At 41.2% G+C, this 22,966-nt stretch overlaps 2 protein-coding genes across 5 annotated transcripts in view; one reads left to right on the forward strand and one right to left on the reverse strand.

The window, feature by feature from the left end:
- Nucleotides 1-677: 677 nt before the first annotated feature.
- On the reverse strand, nt 678-14,814 carry LOC138947448 (KAT8 regulatory NSL complex subunit 2-like). Of its 4 annotated transcripts, XM_070318922.1 has the most exons (10): nt 14,726-14,804; nt 12,690-12,811; nt 10,648-10,970; nt 10,009-10,196; nt 9,622-9,736; nt 8,501-8,664; nt 6,767-6,858; nt 6,111-6,264; nt 4,126-4,280; nt 678-2,944 (listed from the first exon to the last, which is right to left on the reverse strand). In XM_070318922.1, exons 3-10 carry the CDS (start codon nt 10,893-10,895, stop codon nt 2,612-2,614), a joined length of 1,449 nt encoding a protein of 482 aa, XP_070175023.1. In that variant the 5' UTR covers nt 10,896-10,970; nt 12,690-12,811; nt 14,726-14,804; the 3' UTR covers nt 678-2,611. The 4 variants fall into 4 exon arrangements, with proteins under 4 accessions (XP_070175023.1, XP_070175024.1, XP_070175025.1 ...); XM_070318923.1 differs by lacking the exon at nt 12,690-12,811 and having other exon boundaries at nt 14,726-14,814; XM_070318924.1 differs by lacking the exons at nt 12,690-12,811; nt 14,726-14,804 and adding an exon at nt 14,360-14,531.
- A 1,201-nt stretch (nt 14,815-16,015) lies between these two features.
- The window catches only part of LOC138946752 (cyclin-T1-like), a 110,054-nt gene continuing 103,103 nt past the window's right edge, over nt 16,016-22,966 (forward strand). The window contains exons 1-4 of the mRNA XM_070318155.1: nt 16,016-16,219; nt 21,253-21,334; nt 21,675-21,809; nt 22,436-22,502. Coding sequence (XP_070174256.1) covers nt 16,035-16,219; nt 21,253-21,334; nt 21,675-21,809; nt 22,436-22,502 — 469 coding nt within the window. The 5' untranslated portion in view covers nt 16,016-16,034. The remainder of the gene's footprint in view (nt 16,220-21,252; nt 21,335-21,674; nt 21,810-22,435; nt 22,503-22,966) is intronic.

Raw genomic sequence — 22,966 nt, forward strand, 5'->3', positions numbered from 1 at the left:
GAACAGACTACGACGTTTGTTTTTTGGTCCGTAGAATACAGACTACAACTGCCCTCGACGAGGAGGCTGAGCGTCACGGGCGTTGTCGACAGGCTGAGTAGGTCGCTCAGGCTAAATTGTAAAGGTAAACATTAAGTGCAGTGAACCGACAAATTGAGAAAAGTGATACTGCACTCTTAAAGCACTATTATGACTCTACTTGGAAAGCCATGGACGTTATATCAAGTGACGTCATAATGATAATAATAATACAGTAGTAGTCTAACGAGTATAACGTCCCGCTCACTAGATGTGGTGGAGACGGTGGATGGGGGAAAGGGGGTAACTATGAACCCAAAGTTGTTACTACCAGAACGATTGTGCGTAAAGGTGGGCAAGCCACTTTGCTGTTGACGAGAAACTTCTTCGTTGATAATAATAATATAAGTCAAATAGACATTAATTACGTATAAGAACCCATGAAGTTCTCGTCATTTTTACATTTAGTCAAGTTTTGACTAAATGTTTTAACGTAGAGGGGGGAATCGAGACGAGGGTCGTGGTGTATGTGTGTCTGTGTGTGTGTGTGTGTGTGTGTGTGTGTGTGTGTGAGTAGAGCGATTCAGACTAAACTACTGGACTGATCTTTATGAAATTTGACATGAGAGTTTCTGGGTATGATATCCCCAGACGTTTTTTTTCTCATTTTTTTGATAAATGTCTTTGATGACGTCATCCGGTTTTTCGTGAAAGTTGAGGCGGCACTGTCACGCTCTCATTTTTCAACCAAATTGGTTGAAATTTTGGTCAAATAATCTTCGACAAAGCCCGGACTTCGGTATTGCATTTCAGCTTGGTGGCTTAAAAATTAATTAATGACCTTGGTCATTAAAAATCTGAAAATTGTAAAAAAAATAAAATAAAAAAATTTATAAAACGATCCAAATTTACGTTCATCTTATTCTCCATCATTTTCTGATTCAAAAAACATATAAATATGTTATATTTGGATTAAAAACAAGCTCTGAAAATTAAAAATATAAAAATTATTATCAAAATTAAATTTGGAAATCAATTTAAAAACACTTTCATCTTATTCTTTGTCGGTTCCTGATTCCAAAAACATAGATATGATATGTTTGGATTAAAAACACGCTCAGAAAGTTAAAACGAAGAGAGGTACAGAAAAGCGTGCTATCCTTCTCAGCGCAACTACTACCCCGCTCTTCTTGTCAATTTCACTGCCTTTACCATGAACGGTGGACTGTGCGATGCTACGAGTCTTGCTGAAAAATTGCATTGCGTTCAGTTTCATTCTATGAGTTCGACAGCTACTAGACTAAATGTTGTATTTTCGCCTTACGCGACTTGTTATTTCTTCGGACATCAAGGACAGGTCAAGATCTAGCTGAATATGAATAAACGACTGCCATGTGTGTGCGTGTCCTTAAAACTAATATCGTCGGACACTATAATTAAAGACTGAGATGGAACCAGACGGAGCTTGACACTCCAACACTAGCAACCTGTCTCAGAATCAGCATGCAGCCTACGACACTGTACGTTGATACTGTTGCCGACTTACGGGGAAAATGTTGTGTATACAATTTTGTATTCATGGTATAGCCAGGTTTTGGAAATACGCAAAGAAGAGAATAGTCCACAATTCTATATATGAGGAAGTGAATTAAAGATTATTGTAATAAGTTAGTTTAAAACTTACAACAATATGTTGTTGTAATTTTTAAACAACACTAATGCATGCACTTTCCATTTCTGCACAGTTTTATTAAAACAGTCAGTACTTTAGAAAGGGACATAACTCTTGGACTCCGGATATAACATCACCCGCGCGTAAAAGTGACGTTATAACCGATGAACCGGATACAGCGTCACCGCGTATAACGTCGCTCAAAAACATCCCCCGAGGGGTGACGTAATATCCGGAGTCGACTGTATACGTATAATTTAATTAACCTTTTTTTTGCCGTGGACAATTTTTTATTTTCGCTGAAACGTAATTTTCTTTTTGCGGAAATACCAATTCCCATGCCTGACGATAGTTTCAGGCATTGAAATGCTAAACATTGTCGTCATCGTGGAATAATGGTGTTCAGAGTACAGTTCAGCGTCCACTAAATGTATCAACTCCTCATTGAAACAACTCGGGGTCCACCAAACGAATCAACTCGTTATTGAAATAGTTCAGCGTCCACTAAACGAATCAACTCGTTATTAAAATAGTTCAGTGTCCACTAAGCGAATCAACTCGTCATTGAAATAGTTCAGCGTCCACTAAACGAATCAACTCGTCATTGAAACAACTCAGCATCCACCAAACGAATCAACTCCTCATTGAAATAGTTCAGCATTCACTAAACGAATGAACTCGTCATTGAAATAGTTCAGCGTCCACTAAACGAATCAACTCGTCATTGAAATAGTTCAGTGTCCACTAAGCGAATTAACTCGTCATTGAAACAACTCAGCGTCCACTAAACGAATCAACTCGTCATTGAAATAGTTCAGCGTCCACTAAACGAATCAACTCGTCATTGAAATAGTTCGGCGTCCACTAAGCGAACCAACTCGTCGTTGAAACAACTCAGCGTCAACTAAACAAATCAACTCGTCATTGAAACAGCTCAGCGTCCACTAAACGAATCAACTCGTCAGGCCCCATACTGAGGTCCAGATCTCCGATGTCCAAGTTGCCCTCGCCGGATGAGTTGAGTCTATCTTCTCCACCCACTGAGCCACCGAGACCCCCGCTTTCTGTTGCCATGGTGACGTCCTGGTCAAAATGAGATTCTGGTGACAGGAAGCCCAAGGCCTGATTGGTTGACAAGGCGGGGTAGGAGTTCGACTCTGTTGCCATGGGTTCGTGGCTGGATGTTGTGGTTGGACGGTCTGCTGGGGTTTCTGTGTCTGCCAGCTCCTTCTTCACTTCTGTGGGGTCCTCCGTCTGAAATACGTCACTGGTGTTTTCACTTTTAAGTCCCTCATACATATAATTAGGAAACTGGGGTAGGAGACTAGAAGTACAAACGCCCTGACAATTACCCTTGCAACATTCAGGAGAGTTCAAAACGATCTTCCCCTCATCCCCCCCCCCTCCCTCCCTCCTCCCCTCCCCCCAGTTCTGGTATGTTTGAGTTGCATCAGAACTAAACTGACACTAAATGCACTGAGGCAAAGAGGAATACCAAACAATCTTTGAACTTAGGATGGTCTAGAAGAATCCTTACTTTGAAGAATCTAATGTAACCGAGTGCCAAAACACCACAATCACCTTTGGAGGCGAAGTCCAATCAAACAGGATTGAGAATTTTAGAGCTTATTTCTAAGCCCTATAAAAACTGTTATGCATTCGCACAGGAATCCATGAACATACAGAGAGACAAAAGTCGCCAGACCACATCACAAACAGAACTCTACAATCCACAGGTGTTGCCTTGCGAGCTATAAATAGCTCGCAACTTCTAAGGCGAAAAATTCTGCAGAGTCTGCTGTGAAGGGCGACGGTAGTCTCCCTGTCACACTATGACACTCTCACAGCTCCCCAGACAATAACGCTTGACCCTTACAGGATATGGAGAGGCCTCTTAACATCTATAGATTATTACACAAATACTTTGTGACCGTGCGCTGCATTTGTGCTAGTAGCTAAAGAAACTTGAGTTAGGTCAAAAAGCATAACAAAAAAACTGTATTCAACTGCATTATTTTTCTCTGGGATTTACTTTGGGGGAATCCTCTCAAATCTGACGCTGACTGATGTTATGGCACTACCTATGCTAGCATCTAACTGTGAAGCAGAAGCTGTGAAGGACCAAACGGTAGCAGCAGAACGTGCAAACGACACAAGGAAATTTCATCCAAGCCAATCACGGCTCTTCTCTGCGGAAAGCACACGGCTCAAACACACACACACATTCCCACCCAAACACACACTCTTAATGCAACTCATTCTAATAACTACCTGTGAAGAAGAGGCGGTGAAAGACTGAATGGCATAATGACTACGACACACAGAAACTTCATTCAGGCTGGACTCAGCCTCCCAACTCATTACAGAATGCAAATGACTCAAACACATGCACACACATACACACACACTCGGAACCAACCCATACCAACGCCTACCTGTGAGGCAGAAGCAGTGAAGGAGGGGGCAGCAGCAGCAGCGTAGTGCCGGCGACAAACCGACACCTCATCCAGGCTGAAGACAGCCTCCCTGCACTGGCCGTTACGGAACGCACAAGGCTCAAACAACACCTGGTGCGGGTCCTTCAGAATGTCTGGTCATGGTCAAGGTATTATAGTAATGTTTCTAGTTTTCGTTTTGTTTGTGTGCAATACAGTGGAACACCCTTCTGAAGACCTAAAAAAATCTGGGGAAAAAAATCTGGTATCAAAAGGGAGTAAGTCTCAGAATGGAGGTCTCAAAAGGGAGTAAGTCTCAGAATGGAGGTCTCAAAAGGGAGTAAGTCTCAGAATGGAGGTCTCAAAAGGGAGTAAGTCTCAGAATGGAGGTCTCAAAAGGGAGTAAGTCTCAGAATGGAGGTATCAAAAGGGAGTAAGTCTCAGAATGGAGGTCTCAAAAGGGAGTAAGTCTCAGAATGGAGGTCTCAAAAGGGAGTAAGTCTCAGAATGGAGGTATCAAAAGGGAGTAAGTCTCAGAATGGAGGTCTCAAAAGGGAGTAAGTCTCAGAATGGAGGTCTCAAAAGGGAGTAAGTCTCAGAATGGAGGTATCAAAAGGGAGTAAGTCTCAGAATGGAGGTATCAAAAGGGAGTAAGTCTCAGAATGGAGGTCTCAAAAGGGAGTAAGTCTCAGAATGGAGGTCTCAAAAGGGAGTAAGTCTCAGAATGGAGGTCTCAAAAGGGAGCAAGTCTCAGAATGGAGGTCTCAAAAGGGAGTAAGTCTCAGAATGGAGGTCTCAAAAGGGAGCAAGTCTCAGATTGGAGGTATCAAAAGGAGGGATGCCACAAAATGTTCTTTCTGTGAATCTACAAGGATATATATAAGCTTTACTGTTTTCTTCTTCTTTATTCATGGGCTGAAACTCCCATGTACACTCGTGTTTTTAGCGCGATTCAGATTTTACGTGTATGGCGGTTTTTAGCCCGCCACTTAGGCAGCCATACGCAACTTTTGGGGGAAGCATGCAGGGTATTTTTGTGTTTCTATAACCCACCGAACTCTGACATGGATTACAGGATCTTCTCTGAGCGCACTTAGTCGTGTGCTGGCCTGTACACACGAAGGGGGATAAGTCACTAGCAGGTCTGGACATAATTTGACCTGGGAGATCGGAAGAATCTCCACCCTTAACCCACCAGGCGTGGCCGGGTTTCAAACCCACAACCTTTCGCTGGGGAGGTTGGCGTCTTATCCGCTAGGACAGTACTGTCACTATTTTCAGTTTCTTTTGTTAGCACCTCCAAAAATGTGGGGAAAAGCAGGTGCTAAAAGGGAGGGAGTCTTAGAATGGAGGTAAGTTTACAGTGGTTATGACCAAACAATCTGAAAAAGTAAGATCTTAAAAGGAGGGATGCCACAAAATGTTCTCTGTGTGAATCTACAAGGATAGGTAAGCTTTGCTGTTTTGAATTTAAGCCACGATGTACCTCTCTAAATGTATGTCTTCCAATATGCATGACTTATGGCACGCATCAGTCATTTATTCGCTGCGATTGCTGTTTTTAACCGGTCAACCAGGCGTTACTGTTTGTTACCCTAAAGTGAGCGCAACTCTTTCACAAAGCTTGACAATCCAGACAGAGTTATTTCCAGAAAATGTCTACATGCACTGCAGTCACTGCAAGGTCAGAAACCAACGGTTTGGGGTAAAATTAAAAAAACTTGCTAAATTCTTCATTAGTCAGGCAATCATGTGAAGCCTCAAGTGTAGCTATTTGGATTTTTGTTACCCATTTTGTGACCGCTAATCGGAGTAGGATGCTGAAATGAGTACCAGGACTTACAAAAAAGAGGGAACAGTTGCATGCTTGAGAGTATTTGCTTAAGCTTGGAGTAACAGCAATAGCAATTGCTCTTAAAACGTAGCATGCTACGCTGAAAGCATAGCAGTTGGCAGCTCTGTGGAGTAAGCAGAAGAAAGGATACGCCCCATGCAGAACTTGGAGGCGGGCACCACACGCTTGTTGCAGCGACCATCAGGCGTGGCGGCTATGCAGCGGGAGAAGGTCGGCGGGCGATGGTTGACCCCCTCCGCCACCGCGATGCGACGGTTGTTACACTTCTGGTGCAGCAAGGCTTCCTGAAACACATCAAGAACCGTGTGTACCCCAATTCCTAGCTACACGCCAAATTACAGCTCAATCAACCCATAAGCCCCGGAGATCTAATCTAAGTTTGGCAGACAAAGAGACCGACAGGCAGAGTGAAACCTATACAACCTATAATGAGTGGTTAGTTTGGATTGAATATACTCTGCAGGCTTACTAAAGCCAAGAAAAACAAATTCAATGTTTCCTATTCCCCTACTAACCTTACTTTTTCCGATTCCCCGACCCTTCCAACCCTAGAACTTTTTCTTGATCCTTTAAAAAAAGAAAAAAACGGGACACAAGAAATGAAGAAAATGATTGAACTCCATTTTGGAGACTTTAATGTATACAAGGAAAACCACATGCCCTTGTGGAAATGAAACAAACCCCAACAACTTTAAAACCATTAGTGGCATTTAACATTTGCCCTGCTTTTCAAATACATCCTTTTCTTCACAGACAACACACACATGCAAGCCAAATAGGACCAACCTTGCCAAAGAACTTGTGATAGCGTTTCATGGATTGCAGTCTTTCATACTTCCTCCGTTGTGAAGATTCCTGTCTGTATGCTTGGATCGGCCCTGCAGATAAGGCCAAAAAAATAAATAGGTGTGGTTAAGGTAACATAGCCAACAAAAATAGGGTAGGAAGGTAGGCAATCACTTTTTTTTTTAAACTTTTTTTTTAATGTGTACAAATTAAACCTACTTGACAGGGAAATAAGTGTGCGACTCGAGCGCTTTCGCTTTCATTGCTTTTTCTGCACTCGTTTTTTTTTTTTTAATTTATTTTTTTTTTTTTTGACAAATGTAATAAAAAGTTATAGGGTCGGCCCCTAAAAATAGGGTAGGTCGGGTTACCGTAACCACACCTATTTTTTTTTTAGGCCTAAAGAAAGGATTTTGTTCATTTATTGTAAAATAATACCAGTCTCCTGCCTTCAGGGTTCCCACTGTAGGAAAGCAAATACATGTATCTCTGAAATTCTAATGGGTCTGAAAACATTTTGATATCTGCATGCGGTTTCTTATTTTTACACTTCTGGGAAATTTGTAAATTGACAAACAAGTGTGATCCCAACAGTTAACAGACACATCATTCTTTGACCCAGATTCGTCCAATCGGGTTTGTATTATACATGACTGTCAGGTTATTTCTAGTGGGATTCAGTATTATTCTTTTAAGTTGGGCAATAACAGGCAATGAGGTACATACCCCTAAATGACAGTAAACACTTCGGCAAGCGGGTGGAACTTCAATGTAAAATGCAGTGCTTTTCTATCAGTTTGCTTATATCCACACGATCCTGTAAAATCATGGATTTGACACGGTTATAGGGGATGAGAAAATTCTGCATTTGCTTCATTACCGAAAATCAGACTTTGGTGCTTGCAGACCTGTTTACCCCTATAAATGTTTTGGAGTAATGCTCAGCCCCAAAAATAGTAATCCTGGCACAAAAATAGTAATCATCCAGCATTCATCGCCAATTACAACGCACATGACAACTGTGTCTGCGAAACGCAATCATGCACATATATCCATCATTCACAAACAAAACACATCAGTCAGTTTTTGTAGTCATCATAATTTCAAAGAAGATCACATCAAAAGCACATGCATCACTGATTCTTTTTCTCGTAGTAGGCCTTTTTCAGTGTGTCAAGCGCTTCTCTTCTGCACTTGCGCTTGCCGAATGAGTGAGGGCGAGACTTCACCACTAGAAGGCTCTCCAGCGTCTTATCAGACAGACATGATCTCTGGTCAGTCCTGTGCTTTTTCACCCCATTTTGCCATTGAAAAAAACAATGCCAAACATGTGAATTAATGAAAAAAATATATATATATTTTTTTTAAACATTTTTATTATTTATGAAAATCGTAGTCTTGACACAGATAGCGGAATGGTGTATTTTTTGCAGAAAATCGTAATAAATTACGCCAAAATCGTAAGGGTAAACAGGTCTGTGCTTGCAAACAAAATCAAACAACCCAAGGGAAGTAAGCGCTCTAAATGCAGACGACACGTGCACCTAAGAGAATAACAAGCACTGAAATGAACAAGCGTCTTTCATTCTCTGAGGCTGGTTCCGTACAACTCTCGCTTACTCCATTACGCATGTCGTATGCATTTAGAGTGCTGACTTTCATTTGGCTATTTGATCTATAAATAGCGCTCTGCCCCATTTGTTGAAGATTCTTGCAAACAAATTTCATTCATACCCAGTTTTTCTCTCTCCTGCTTGTAGGTGTGTAGAAACTTGCGTCGCTTCTCTCTCAGCACGTGCTGCAGTCGTTTGAACTGCTCGATGTAGAGGGACTGCAGACGTATCAGTTTGTCACGCAGCAACAAGGCCGCTTCCTCCTGACTGTAGACGCCTGCATGTCTGAAAATTAATGATTGGAGGAATATTAGTATGATTCCTAACTGTGGCTGAATAAGCCGTAGAAAAAGCATGAAACCTGGGAAGAAACTTAATATGATTTAATGAAAGAGGATGCAATACCATCTTTCTCTGTTATGTATTCCATTCATCAGGGCCTAGCATTGGAAAAAGTGAGTTCAGCTTACAAAGGCGGGGGTTTTTTTGGGGGGGGGTGTGTGTGTGTTTGGGGGGCAAAACCCCCCGAATTTGAAGATTTTTTTTTTAAAGATTTTTTAACCTTAAAGAAGATTGAGCAACTAAATTATGCCTTAGCCAACAAGCAAAACACAGACAGAAAACTGACAATCTTGTGTTATTTGGCCTAAAAGTGCCATTCCCACTTCCAGGAATACCTGGATTCTTTGTCACTGAATCGCTGACCACGTTCAACAATGTCGCTTCGAGACATTAGTTCAAGTCTAGAGCCACAAAACACCGGCACAAAGCATGCTCGCTCGATGCCAGAGGAAGTGCGTGCTCAAGCAAACTGTCAAACCGATTGAGAATTGAAACGAACGGCGCACAAAACGAAAGCTGGGACTGTTTGGGTTTACCGTTTGGTAATAACAGGTTTTTGCATTTCGGCGTACACCAAATCGAGTTCCGCGTACTGGAGATGTTATTTCGGCGTAAAGTACGCCGAACGGCTTACAATGCTAGGCCCTGATTCATTGTCTTAGCTTCTGACACCAGAAAGTTAAACAAACTGGTTTTTAAAAAAGAAAGCACATTGAAATGTTACAATGTCTTGTTACTATACAATGGCAGCGAGACTTGTCTTAAAATACAGAGCACATCTCATTCTCAATGCACAAATGAATGTGTTAGGAGGTGAGACTTGGGTGATCAGAGGATGTGTGAGTATGTAAGTAACAGTATACATTTGTATTTGCGTATGAGTGTGTACAAATAATTCACTTGAGCGGATCCTCCTGATCGCTGTCGATACTCTCGGCCTCGCTGTCATTGTCGCGTCTCCACGCCTGATCCACTGACGGCGTCTCCATGTCCGAGTCACTGGAACTGGCGTACTCTGTAACAACGTTGCATCATCTGACCATTCCACTTGAGATACACAAACACCACAACAAAATCTTAACCATATACACATAAAAGTCCTTTCTGCTTACTTTGTAACCTGAAAAACTTCATGCTGATGATTAAATTTTCATCTCCGTGGCTGGAATAACGCCACTAAAAGTTATTCACGTTTCAAACCCCAATTTGGGGGGGGATTAAGCATTCCCGCTGTTGCCAAACTCTAGTGAACATAAAACTGCACAACTCCACTGATTTCATACTCACCAAGCGCCTTGCTGGCCATGCTATCAGAGCGACGGAGACGCTTGGCGTCTGCAGACGTATCCAGGGCCGTGTTGTTGGAGGCCGCTAACTCCCCTAGCAACGTCTCGGCTGTCTCCTTCGGGCGTCGCAGTCTTCTCGCTCGCTGTCGAGAGATCACCATGCGCTTGTGATGCTCTGAGCAAAACCTGCTGTTGAAAATAGAAACAGGTCATATTACTGTTGAAAATAGAAACAGATCATATTACTGGGAGTTACACTTACAGGGATCATGTTTGTGCATGTTTTTTGTGTATTTGAAGCATTCAAAACTTGCTCTGAGCAAAACCTGCTGTTGAAAAAATAGAAACAGATCACATTACAGTGAGTCTCAGGAATCACGTTGACGCATGATTTATGCATATTTGACGCATTTGAAACTTTCCTGGCGCCTCACCATGATGCCTGTGACATACACAAAAATAACATGGCTCTTTTTCTCGACTTCACGGAAAGAGTGTCTGAGTTTCGAGTGTGTTTTATTTGTGTTGGTGCGATATTTTTCAGTGTCTACTAAGTTTTTAAAGTCACTAAATACAATTAAATCTTATAAACTGTACATAAAATTAAAATTATGAACCGATTTATAAAATGCGACAGTACCCATCCTTGCGGTCAGAGCGGTCGAACTTGGGCGCAGCGTTGGAGCAACGCCGGTTCGTCCTAGGTGCGGTGTACGTGCACTGTTTGTAGGGGCTGTTCTTGTCCTCCAGAATGTGCTTCATGCAGAACTCGTAGCCGTCCAAACGCCGCTGGGTGCACGACCGATGACTGTAGGCACACACATGGCCCTCCGTGCCAGCGCCTCGTGCCTTCAGGTTGCTCAGCAGCGCTGCTTTTCCTCGCATCATTTTGTCCAGGTGTCACTTCTTCAGGTCTTCTTTCAAGGAACTGAACTGTTTATTCGGGTATGGCGTTGTTCTGGTCTGAAAGTGATAAATAAAGAGGTGACAATGAAGCCTATTAATATATCTCATTCTTTGAGTGGTCTACTCGGCTTCATAACGCGGCGGCTGCACGAAACTTGGGCACTGAATTTGTGTTAAACAGACTTTGCGATGTTGAGGATGGTCTTTACTTACAATAAAGTCAGGAAAAATTGGGCTTCTTAAGTTTATGAGTTTATCTGTGTAAATTATAAAGTTAACAAATACCAATTTCCTCATAGTCATAATTACTCCCAAAAATGATTGCACTCGAGAAAATGGAATTCACTCTAATCCACTAATATGGCACAAGACGCACTCAGTGGTACCTGGAATGACAATGTGCGGCCCATCCAATGACAATGTGCGGCCCATCCAATGACAATGTGCGGCCCATCCAATGAGACCGACAGCTATAGACCCTATACGGCGATAGGAATTCCAAGCTCTCGCAAACTTCATTGCATAGCAAAGCATGTGGTACAGCTATCTCGCGCGAGCTGCAAAAGCTGAGGTACTAATTTCTTGCAACGTTCAGAGCATAATAAAGAGCGTGTCTCGCAGATATCTCGCGAGATCTGCTCAGATATCGAAAAGGTCTATTGAGCTACTGAGCGAGGCCACTTCACATGAAAGGGCACCTGGATACAAATCCAGCGCGCTACCGACTGAGATACATCCCCGCCGGACACTTTTGTAAGGTCCTAAGGGTGTCTTTGTGAGTTGCATCACACTCACAGGTACCCTTGTATTCAATCAATATCAATCAATATGAGGCTTATATCGCGCGTATTCCGTGGGTACAGTTCTAAGTGCAGGGATTTATTTTTTTATTTTTTAAATTTTTTTTTAATTTAATTTTTTATTTTATGCAATTTATATCGCGCACATATTCAAGGCGCAGGGATTTATTTATGCCGTGTGAGATGGAATTTTTTTACACAATACATCACGCATTCACATCGGCCAGCAGATCGCAGCCATTTCGGCGCATATCCTACTTTTCACGGCCTATTATTCCAAGTCACACGGGTATTTTGGTGGAAATTTTTTATCTATGCCTATACAATTTTGCCAGGAAAGACCCTTTTGTCAATCGTGGGATCTTTAACGTGCACACCCCAGTGTAGTGTACACGAAGGCACCTCGGTTTTTCGTCTCATCCGAAAGACTTAAGCACTTGAACCCACCACCTAGGTTAGGAAAGGGGGGAGCAAACACCCTGACCCAGGGTCAAACTCGCAACCTCTCGCTTCCGAGCGCAAGTGCGTTACCACTCGGCCACCCAATGGTCGCGCTAGATATATCTTTCAAACCGGTATGACATCATGAGCTGACCACAATGCTCTCATGAAAATCGGTCAACCTGCCCAGGCAACCAGTCAAAGGCAAATAATGACTAAATCAATGTTATCAATGCCATCGACACGCAGACGTTTTCTCTGGAATAAATTTGGGTAATTTTTGACATTTCGTTAACACGACCTTGCGACACCAAGCCTCATCAATTTGTTTTCCATGAGACAATGGCAACATTGTATCAACATAACACCTGTCACAACAAGCCATGCATCTCTCTCTCTCTCTCTCTCTCTCTCTCTCTCTCTCTCTCTCTCGTACAGGCCATGGATTCTTTATAAAGGATTTTATTTTCAACTCTTTATTTTTACCCCGGTCAAACCAATTAACAATCACTAGTAACACTAACAGTAACAGTACCTGACACTGTAGTGTAAGTTGTGCTGATTGGGTCTATGTCGACCAATAGAGTGGGGTTCCCTGTAGGTGGACTTCTTGTAGGTGGATTCCCTGTATACATGCAATCCCACAATGTGGAGTTCCTGTAAAGATGTAAGATACCACTCTATCTCGTGCCAAGTGCGTGACTGCCGTAAACCGATTTGAGTTACCTTAGCGTTACTTCCCCTTCCACAATGGCGGTTCCACAGGAAAATCTGTTAGAATTCCTGAATTCGCGCGCAGTAAGTCGTTATTACGAGTAACATTTTTTTGCGCGTTTTCTTTCATTTAGTTATTGATTTAAACTTTTCTTCAATCAAAATTGCAAACCATACTCGAATGTTTTCAGGGGTGGGACTCTCTTGTGATGAAAAACAAGGAAATTGTTTAAATGGTACATCAAAATCTGTGCAATCTGGTGCATTCTGAGACTAAAATTCAACTCGTTTAGATCAGATAAAAAAGACATCCCCCCCCCCCCCCAAAAAAAAAACAACCTAACCAAACAAAAAACACTTTCACACAACAATGGTAACATTGTAATGGTGCATACTAACGTAATGAACCATGTATCCATAATTCCATACTGGCAATAGTATGATCCAAGTGACGCCCAAATGCATTGAAGCTCAAAATGACTATTAGTATTAGTTATCAGGAGTTTTCAGTCAGCACAATTTAACTCTCAAGCCCCCAGTGTTCTGTTCCATCTTCACTTCTCTCCATATCATTCAGTCAACAAGTTATAGATACTGTGATGAAATGGGACGCGGAAAAATAGATTACCCCAGCGGAATTCGTAAGTTGTGTCCGCGGAAATCAGCGGATTCACGGAAAAGTCCCACCCCTGTGTAACCTTGCTGAACTTTCTGTGGAGTTCGTTCAGAGGCTCGCATCAATCACGCAGGAAAACGGCAGTCACGTTGGTCTATATATTGGATTATATATGATTATATCAAAATGCAGCTGCAAAAATTCTTTTCACTCCATCCCTTCTCGATCTCTCTCGATCTCTCCCTTACTCTCTCTCTCCTCTTTTTTTAAATTGATTTTTTTTTTAAATTCCTCAACAGTTCCTTTAAATGATATTTATTTCAAATGTTATTCAGTCTCTTATAGATGAAAAAATAACTGTGTAGGAAAAACCTTGAACGTGGTAGAGCTGTGGCAATGCAGGGTATCACAAAGTCAGTTCATTGAGGTAACTGGTGCAGGGGAAATAACCTCTTCTATATATTATATATTGTTTTAAGAAATACCAAAAAAGATTAAAAAAAACATCAAATTCTACCGATGTCGCTAAGCATCATGTGCATGACTTTCAGCGAGATCTGTGAAACGCTTACAGGAACTCCCACCTGTGGGATTCCCAGTATACAGGGAATCACTCTACAGGTAGTCCACCTACAGGGAATCCCACTCTTTTGGTGGACATAGACCCCATCAGCGTAACTGTGCCCAGGTGGTAAATTTCACAATCATATAAATAGCAAAATGTATTCTGTGGTGAAACAACACAAGCTTGAAAGGTTATGTGAGAAAGTTGCAAAGGCACACATAATATCCTGTAAGATTCTTCATCGTCCCTCCGAAGATGAGATCTCCTATCTGCACCAAGTGCACTACTTGACCCGAGTACTTGACCTCACCTGCTGAAGGCGAAAGTTTCACAATCCGCCTAAATACTGAGTCTGATAGCACTACGTTTTCTCAGCTGAAAAGTCTAATATGCACAACAAATATGCAATAATCACGAGTAAAAATAATTGTCACTTCAAATTACACGGACGTGATACAACGAAAACGACCCACACTACTTTCGCATTGGACCTAGGTACGAACAATTACGTCATCAACAAAATCGTATTCAACATGGCGCCAGGGAAAACGATGCCGGAGCAATCTGCTCAAACTGTGTGCATTGCACTGAGTTTGCAGCGGTTCTGGAAGCTTAGAGTAAGTATCAGGTCATGCTAAGATGAAGGCTTATTCTACAGGTTAAAATAAATATGTACCGTGCGATCGTGTTGCTGTGTAGTTTGATTGAAATTTTGTGCCAAGTTCAGACCTTCTTCAGAACATGGCAGAAACCGGTAAATGGGTCATGCGCGTGGGGCAGTAAAATAAATGTTGAAGAAAGGACAATAAATGTGCTCCACATTTTGTTGGTATCATAAAATTAAAAACTGTAATTTAGCATTGTAAAAAGTGACGCATACAGAGGGAACGCATATTTTTTTTAAAGGAAAGAAAGCCGTACATTGACTATCTTTCCACTACAATGTACCAAAATAAGAAAGTATTTTTTTCAACACTACTTGAAACGGAAAGTAAATTGACACATCGACTGTGATGCATCTATATCAAATATCGAGGGAGAAAGGACGAACAATGCTAACCATGTCTTTAGGTTAGGTTACCAGAGCAAAGATACACATTTTTGAATAAGATGTTTAAACCCATTCTAGTGTCTCATGCACTGGACGAAGATTATAACATTATTACATGATTTACATTCTGATGGTCTATACTTGATGCACGTGGTATCAGTAACCTGAAGATTTTTGTGTGCAAATATGGTGATTGGTTTCAGATACAGACCTTTTTTGTGTGGTAATATTTATATGACTTAAAAGCAAGAATTCTTTTTGATCATTGAAAAGTTTTATATCTTTTAAATCCAAAGTGACTGTGGCTGTCCTGATAATGAAATTCAATTCTGAGTGTTGCTGATAAAATAAAAACCTTTCAATATTGAACTTTGTGTCTTTAAAAACATATTTAACTATTTTTCCGTTTTGATGAAAGGCCCACTTGGTTTGCCATGCAGAAGTTTTTTTAATTTTTAAAATTTATAAATTTGTGTGTGTGTGCAGTGTCTTGTTTAACTCCTTTTGTTTTCTTCTGAAAAGACTTTGGATAATCAGCTGCAGTTCAAAATTACACACAGATGTGCTGCACAGAGACAGTCTGATAGAATCTTTCTCTATCTCTGTTAAGCTTATTGTGTCTGCCTCTAACCCCCCCCCCCCCCCCCCCCCCTCCCTCCCTCTCTCTCCTCTCTCTCTCCTCCCTCTCTCTCTCTCTCTCTCTCTCTCTCTCTCTCTCTCTCTCTCTCTCTCTCTCTCTCTCAATGCCCATATAAACTTTTTATACATAATAATTGTATGGTAAGGAAGCGTTCATATGCACAAGTTACAGATCTGCTGTATGTTCGTTGGGGAGAGCAGTGTTAATTTGTTTCACATGAGGTAAAAAGAGGCCTTCGCTGCGGGATTGTATTCTCGCCGTCTTTCCGGCCTCCATCTTTGTTTAAAGATAGACATGGAATCAAGTCAAGAAAAAACGAATAGGATTTGGAACAGACAAGACGAAAGATGGCTTTTCCCGAAGGAGTTTTTCCATCATAAAACGCCAAGCCGTGTGGGAGGAATAAACCAACAGCACGAGGACCAAACGTTACAAATGTTATGTAATTTTCTTCAAGACATGGGACAGCGCCTTGGAGTGTAAGTGCTCCGCCATCTTTTTCCCAGAAAATCGTAAATGAAAACACGCTTTTTGTCGAAATAAGCGAAAATTAATCGGGGTTGTTGTTATTTTGATCCGTCTTGTGACCCATTGAGTTGAGATGGACCTGTTTTGATGCAAAATTTGCGTGATCGGTGTTCTGTAGCTCATGGTGTTTTCGGCGCCGTAAGCCGAGTTGTTTCCTGAAATTCCTCGTGGCGCTTGCACTCGCAGCGAGCTCTGATGAGTCGAGAGCCCTTTTCACAACACTCCAAAGATTATTGCACTCACGTATGCTCTATAATTAAATAAGCTACTTTGTGTACACATTTTTTGGGTGGTGTTTGTTTCCCCATCGGGGTTCACCTCAACAGATCAAATACATTACACATTTTAGTATTACATAACATAGTCAGTGTGTTCCGGTTAATAATGCCAATGGTGCTGCCCTTCCCATTCTGTGATTCACTGAGTCAATCCCACTTTCTCTCTTTGTGAAAGCTTTGTCTGCATGAGACAAATCTGTTAGTTTTATCTTCTCTTTTTCTTTTTGTTTCTCATAGTTATGTGTCATTCAAGTTGACTGTTCAAATTAAGGGTTTAAAGGGTGTAATTTTGAGTCTAAGAAATTACTTGTCAGGGTTTTGGGCAATGTGGGAGATCCCATTTTGTCAAGACTTCAGCTGGCTTGATGAAAACTAGTATCAGTGTTTCCCAACCTAAAAAAACATGAAGTTTTTTCACTCCCAAGCAAAAAGTTAAGAAGGTTTTTTACTCCCAATCCAAATGTTAAGGAGTTTTTTTTCATAACAAATAGCCTTCATGAATGCACAGCTGTAATTGATATTTTTTTTAAACTATCAAGGTGTTGTTTTTAATGTTGAGTTTTGACTTGGTATTTGCGCGCGCTCGCACACACATACAGTCTAGGCGCAGTCCTAGCACGCGCCATCGCAGTCTTCGCACGTGCCAGTAGGAGGAGGGGCTTAGCTAGCCGTTTGTGCAGTAACCATGTCGGTATCAATTAAGCTCCACCGCCGCTTCGGTCCCAGTGTGTTATTTTGACCTGCCATGCTGCGGTCAAGAACTTTCCCACCGTCGGTAGCAGACTATCAAGTTTCCAAACGCTGACAACTCCGAAGACTCTGGACTCTGTGGAGAGAATTTCTCTCTGTGTAGGGCTGCAGAGGTTTGATGTACAGATTTCCCTGTGTCACTGCTCAAACCAGGCCCGTTTTTTTTTAACTTCGAGCACAGAAAGACTGATCAAAGTTTACTCAGCTGAAAGGTTGAAAGATACATATCTGACCAAGTGCAGGCTTTCTGAACTTTTTGAATCATTATGACTTATGCTCAGCAATAACAGACACACACACACACACAGTCACACAGTCACACATATATATACACACATATACACACACACACACGCACACACCACAATCAGAAACATGGAAACGGCGGGCGATTTTCTCTCATTATTCAAACTCACACACACACACACACACACACACTCACACACACACACACACACACACACACACACACTCACATCTTACTAAATCTACTTCAATTGAATTAGTTGACCTAAGTAACAGTTCAACACACACATAATGATTTTTTTTACATTATTTTTTCATTCTCCGACAAATATGTCTGTGCTCAATATTGAAGTAATTATGCTCTATTATCTCGACTCGGTTACTTTGGAAGATATTGCTCCCGTTCAAAATCCTAAACATTCCTTCACATTCTTTAACAGCATGGAGTCATACATTGATAGGGTAGGCGATCGTGGCTTTTGCAGAGCTACAATTGAAAAACTCTTATAAAACACAGTTACCATTTTACCGAAGTTTGCAAGAAATGTGTAACTTCACAACACTTATGAAAACTTCATTAAGTGCATTCACGACTCAAACACGACTCCAGAATTGTTTTCAATTACATCGGCAAAACAAAACAAGAAAAAAAATCCCCAGCAAGCAAATTAAAACAAACCAAACCAAAACTGACATCGAAAAATGTGTTCACAGTGCTAGGAAAATGTGTTGACAGTTTTAAACTAGAAGTGAAGGAAAAAAAAAAAGAGAGAGAGACAGACAGACATACGTACATACATACATACATACATACATACATACATACATACAGAGACAAAGAGAAAGAGAGACAGAGAGAGAGACACACAGAGAAACAGAGAGAGAGACAGACAGACAGGGAGAGAGACAGAAAGAGAAAGAGAGGGGGGGGGGGGGGGGGAGACAGACAGAGCAAAACAAACGATATCGTTCTGGCATCATTGTAAACTGAGTTCAATTATTTTTTTAAGAAAGAGGGAAACCCCTGCAGCTGCAGAGAGAGAGAGAGAGTGGAGAGAGAGAGAGACAATGACAATGACAAATTCTTGTCAAAAGAGAGAGAGAGAGAGAGGGGGACAGAGAGAGACAGAAAGAGACAAAGAGAGAGACATACACACACACACTCACACAGAGAGAGAGAGAGACACACAGAGAGAGAGAGAGGCAGAAAGAGGGAGAGAGAGAGACAGAAAGAGAGACAGAGACAGAGAGAGAGAGAAACAGAGGGAGAGAGAGAGAGAAACAGAGGGAGAGAGAGAGAGGGGGTGCAGGAACTATAACCCGCTTTTTCCGACACTAGTCTGATTGTCTACCCGCACTTAGAAACAGGAAGCATGCATGTATCCCCTGCACTGGGAGGGGGTGGGGGAGCTTTATTGCTTAGGTGAGCTTTGTAGGAAGCTATCTGTACCCCCCAGTGTAGGATCGGCTTCTAAACACTACTTCTTGGATTTAGTTTTGTCGTGTGTGAAAATGTTTACCAACGAAAGCAAAATAACTGAGCAGTCTATAATTATTTCTTTCAGACAGAGCTCATTCCTTTCAAACTCTCATTGTTTTCAATTATAACTTCGAAATTGTGATCGAAATTCGGCTTTTCGTTCATGCTGCCGCTGATTTCGTGTGTGTATCTGCATGTATCGCATTTACTGAAAAGTTGCTGAGATGTATGAATTCTCATTTACACCCAGTGTGTAAGGAAAACATTGAATACATTGACCTTTTTCACGACAGACAGATAACTACAGCCTTTACTTGTATGTAGATTGATGTTTTTCCTTTTTATATTCCTTTTAAAATTGATAAATATTTTTAAACCTTTCTCGGAACAGCTTTCGCAATTCATGTCCACCCACAGGCGCCGGACTATTCTGAATAACAGCGACTGCTCAAAGAACAACACCTTAAAAAAAAACCATGGCTTTAATTTAAATGTAGCAGCATTAACACTAAATGTTTGTTATAATGCAGTAAAACTATTACATATCTGATTATTCTTGTTCACCTATTTCGTCTCCTCTACCCCCGTGTATTGTATGTGCCTCTTGTTTTATCAGTTATGGACTGGGCAGAGCTGCGCCTTCGGCTCTCAGTGTCAAATTTCCAAAGGCCGAGGGAGGTGTTTAACTAACCGTATCAAGCACGCGCGCTTATCGTGCATTCCGAACGCGTGTTCTGGAGTGACTGACAGGGGCTCAAGTTCTCCCTTCCTTAAAAATAAGGGAGTCTGGACTGGACCGCGTCTGAACTGCATACATACACACACACACTCACACAGTCAGTCACACACCTTTCTCGTGAATTCGATGGTGTGTACGATTAGCATTTTCAGACTGCTAGAGGCATCATCAGGTTGTGTAGCAGGCACTATAAACCCAAACGAAGCCAGCGATGCGGTCTTGGTAGATTTCGCATGTTGTTTATTTTGTTTCCCTTTAGACGCCATTTTGATCGTAAGCACATGGCACGCGTCAAGGGAAACTACTCGTTATTGAGACTGTGCCAAAAGGTCAGGTGTCATGTCTACTGTCCCGAATGACACACGATTGCTGACATTTCACCATTGCCAACAGAATAAACAAATAAGAAATAGGTAGAAAATGAATGTGAAAACTGACTTTAATTGTTGATCAGTATTTTCTATACCACTAACAAATAATCTACTTGCACATAGCTGTTTGGCAAATGTATGTTGCATGGGACACACTGACATGAAAGTGGAAGATGTTTTTCCCTCTAGAGAAACTACATATCAAGTTACACTTTTTGTGCTCTTCCATTCCAGTTGGCAATCAATTGTTAACGCATGTTATGAGAAAAAATAGAACGAAAACAGATTAGATAGAATGAAAAATGTACTGGTGATGTCATTTGGGACATACTGACATGAAAACGTCACCTTTTGGCACAGTCTCTATTGCATTTCCGTTGTTGCCCCTTCACATTGTTAGGGAAGCTTCTTCAGTTCATGGCCGTCGACTCTCGGCAAGCGGCGAGTCTGAGCGCGACTAAAATAGGGTTTGCTTCTGAAAGTACATCGATGTACTTTTTCTACACTGCTCAATATCGAAACCCAATACTTCCATCTGAAATTCTTGAACGTTTTTATACTCCCAAATGATTTTTCATAACGTTTTTTTACTCCCAAGCTAAAAAAAACATGACGTTTTTTGGAAAAACATGACGTAAAAAACTCCCAATTGGGAGTGATGTGAAACACTGTAGTATGCTAAACAAAAGGAGTGCTATCTTCTTGACCTCTATACTTCTATTTCCAGGTAGTACTAGTAGCCAAAGTCCACAGGGACCATTGTTGCCACTTAGGGGTGAAGAAAAATCAAACCAGCAACAACACACAAAAGGACAGAGCTGCTTATTTGTGGGTATTAATCTAGACCAATCCAGCTAGCATAGCGGTCCCTGTGGTAAACCCTTGACTGGCACAGTTTTAGTACGCCGCCTCTAGACATCATTTACCCTACTATAGCATGAAGAAGTTTAAAGTGGAAGGTTATATGCCAGTAGCCTCGAGGTGACTACACTGGGTATATCACACACAGCTGGCTATTTGTAGGGATAGTGAGGACACTTATTTTGACAAATAATCACTATTGTAATGAAAGGTTACACTTTTAAAGCTGCTTGTTATTTTAGTTTTTTGTTTCTTGCAGAACCCAGCTGTGCATCAACACCGCTTGTGTTTATCTGAGGCGCTTCTATTGCATGACCGACCTCAAACGCTTCAACAAACATGTAAGTTCTTCTTCAGTTCTTGAGTAATTCTTCGTAAACTCAGTGTAGGAGGTGCTTAGAACAATAATGGGATTTATGCCATACAAATATTGTTACGTTGTATTATTACTTTTAGTTTTACCTTGTTTTCCAATATTTGCAATTTTGTTATGTAGAACAAAAAAACACCCAACCAAGGGCAGTTTTATAATGAGGTAAAAAACTTTCCTTTCAAGATGTGATTATGAATCTTTAACATTTGGTCTGATTTGAATGTCATTGACACTCATACATGTTATTCAAGTGTTGATTGGCATACACTTGGAGGACTTACTGACATTGAACATCATTTTTTGTTCAGCTGGCGGCATCCATGTGTCTCTTCCTGGCTGCCAAAGTGGAGGAACAGCCGCGGAAACTGGAGCATCTGATTCAGACCAAGCTGAAACTGATCCCCACGCAGCCCAAGACCAACTATCATGACAAGCAGCGAGAGGTAAGCAGGGTAATGACACACAATCATTTTTTTTCTCAAATAGTTCCTAATAGTGTAATAGTGTTAACGAGAAACAGATCAATGCTGAAAGTCCACAAAATGGGGCACTGGCCTTTGGCTAGTACTTCTCATAATTTACTAGCCAGAGAGCAAATTTTACTTGCCAAACCAACCATTTGTTTTAGCAACTTTACTCGCATTTGTACTTGCCATTTACATGTTTCTACTCGCCATGGCGAGTAAAATACTCGCCACTTTTAGGCCTGCAGATAAACATGAGAGAAGCCTGTCTATTGTGGTTTTGACTTTTAAGTGTTTGTGTTTGCAAGATTTTCAACAAATTTCCCCTAAAGTAAAGAGCACAAGCATAAGTTGTTCAAAGAGCAGAAATGAAAGAGAAAATACTAAACATTTTTTCCAGCTTATTTTTCTTTCTTTCCTCTTTTCCTTTTGTTAAATTTTTCTTTGTTATTTAAAAATCATGTCACCAGTGAAGATAGAAATTCTACAACAGTTGCTTGGAATTGATGTGAAGAAATATAGGGAAATGGTGTTCATTGTTCAAAAGGACGCATGTTCATGATGGTCTTATGACCAATGTTAATTGTTATGACTTATGTTTGCAGGCACAAGAAGTGACAGCTCAGGCAGAGGAAGGGAAGTTGATGGAGAACACCCTTCTCAAATTGCTTGGTAAGTCTCTTTTTTTCTAGTTTCATTAATTTTTTGTTTCAATCCGCTTCTTAGGAGTTTTTATTTTGTTTCAACAAAATCTTAAATGTTTGTTTCATTGGGTTGTGATTTGTTTGCTTGAGTGCACTCAACCCCCCCGTCCCCTTTACTCAGACCTTTTGTTCCAGATTTTCTGTTCATGACCTGTGTAAATTTACCTGTAGTCTCTCTCCTTTTCAAGCCCTTCATTTCTCAGACCTTTTAAAGTGGTGAGAGCACTAAAATTAACACTAAAGAGAAAATATAGCTATTCTGATGAACACGTGTGGCAATTCGGGGGCTGTGATTGGATGGTCTCTTCCGATCATCAAAGCATAATGCTACTCAAGTCGGCCATTTTTCTCAATATCCAAAAGCATATTGTCAATAACAAAGACGAATGGTTCTGGTTTACCCACCTGTACCACATGATGTTTCACTGATCG

This window comes from Littorina saxatilis, linkage group LG14 (genome assembly GCF_037325665.1).
Source record: "Littorina saxatilis isolate snail1 linkage group LG14, US_GU_Lsax_2.0, whole genome shotgun sequence".
NCBI lineage: Eukaryota > Metazoa > Mollusca > Gastropoda > Littorinimorpha > Littorinidae > Littorina > Littorina saxatilis.

What these genes read in the sequence shown, in the direction of transcription:
- LOC138947448 (XM_070318923.1), bottom strand. Translation starts at nt 10,895, where the DNA reads ATGATGCGAGGAAAAGCAGCGCTGCTGAGCAACCTGAAGGCACGAGGC. An exon ending in CATGGCCAGCAAGGCGCTTG is followed by an intron (nt 9,737 to 10,008) that starts GTGAGTATGAAA and finishes ACGTTGTTACAG; the next exon opens with AGTACGCCAGTTCCAGTGAC. An exon ending in TCACTGCTTCTGCCTCACAG is followed by an intron (nt 2,945 to 4,125) that starts GTAGGCGTTGGT and finishes GACGTATTTCAG; the next exon opens with ACGGAGGACCCCACAGAAGT.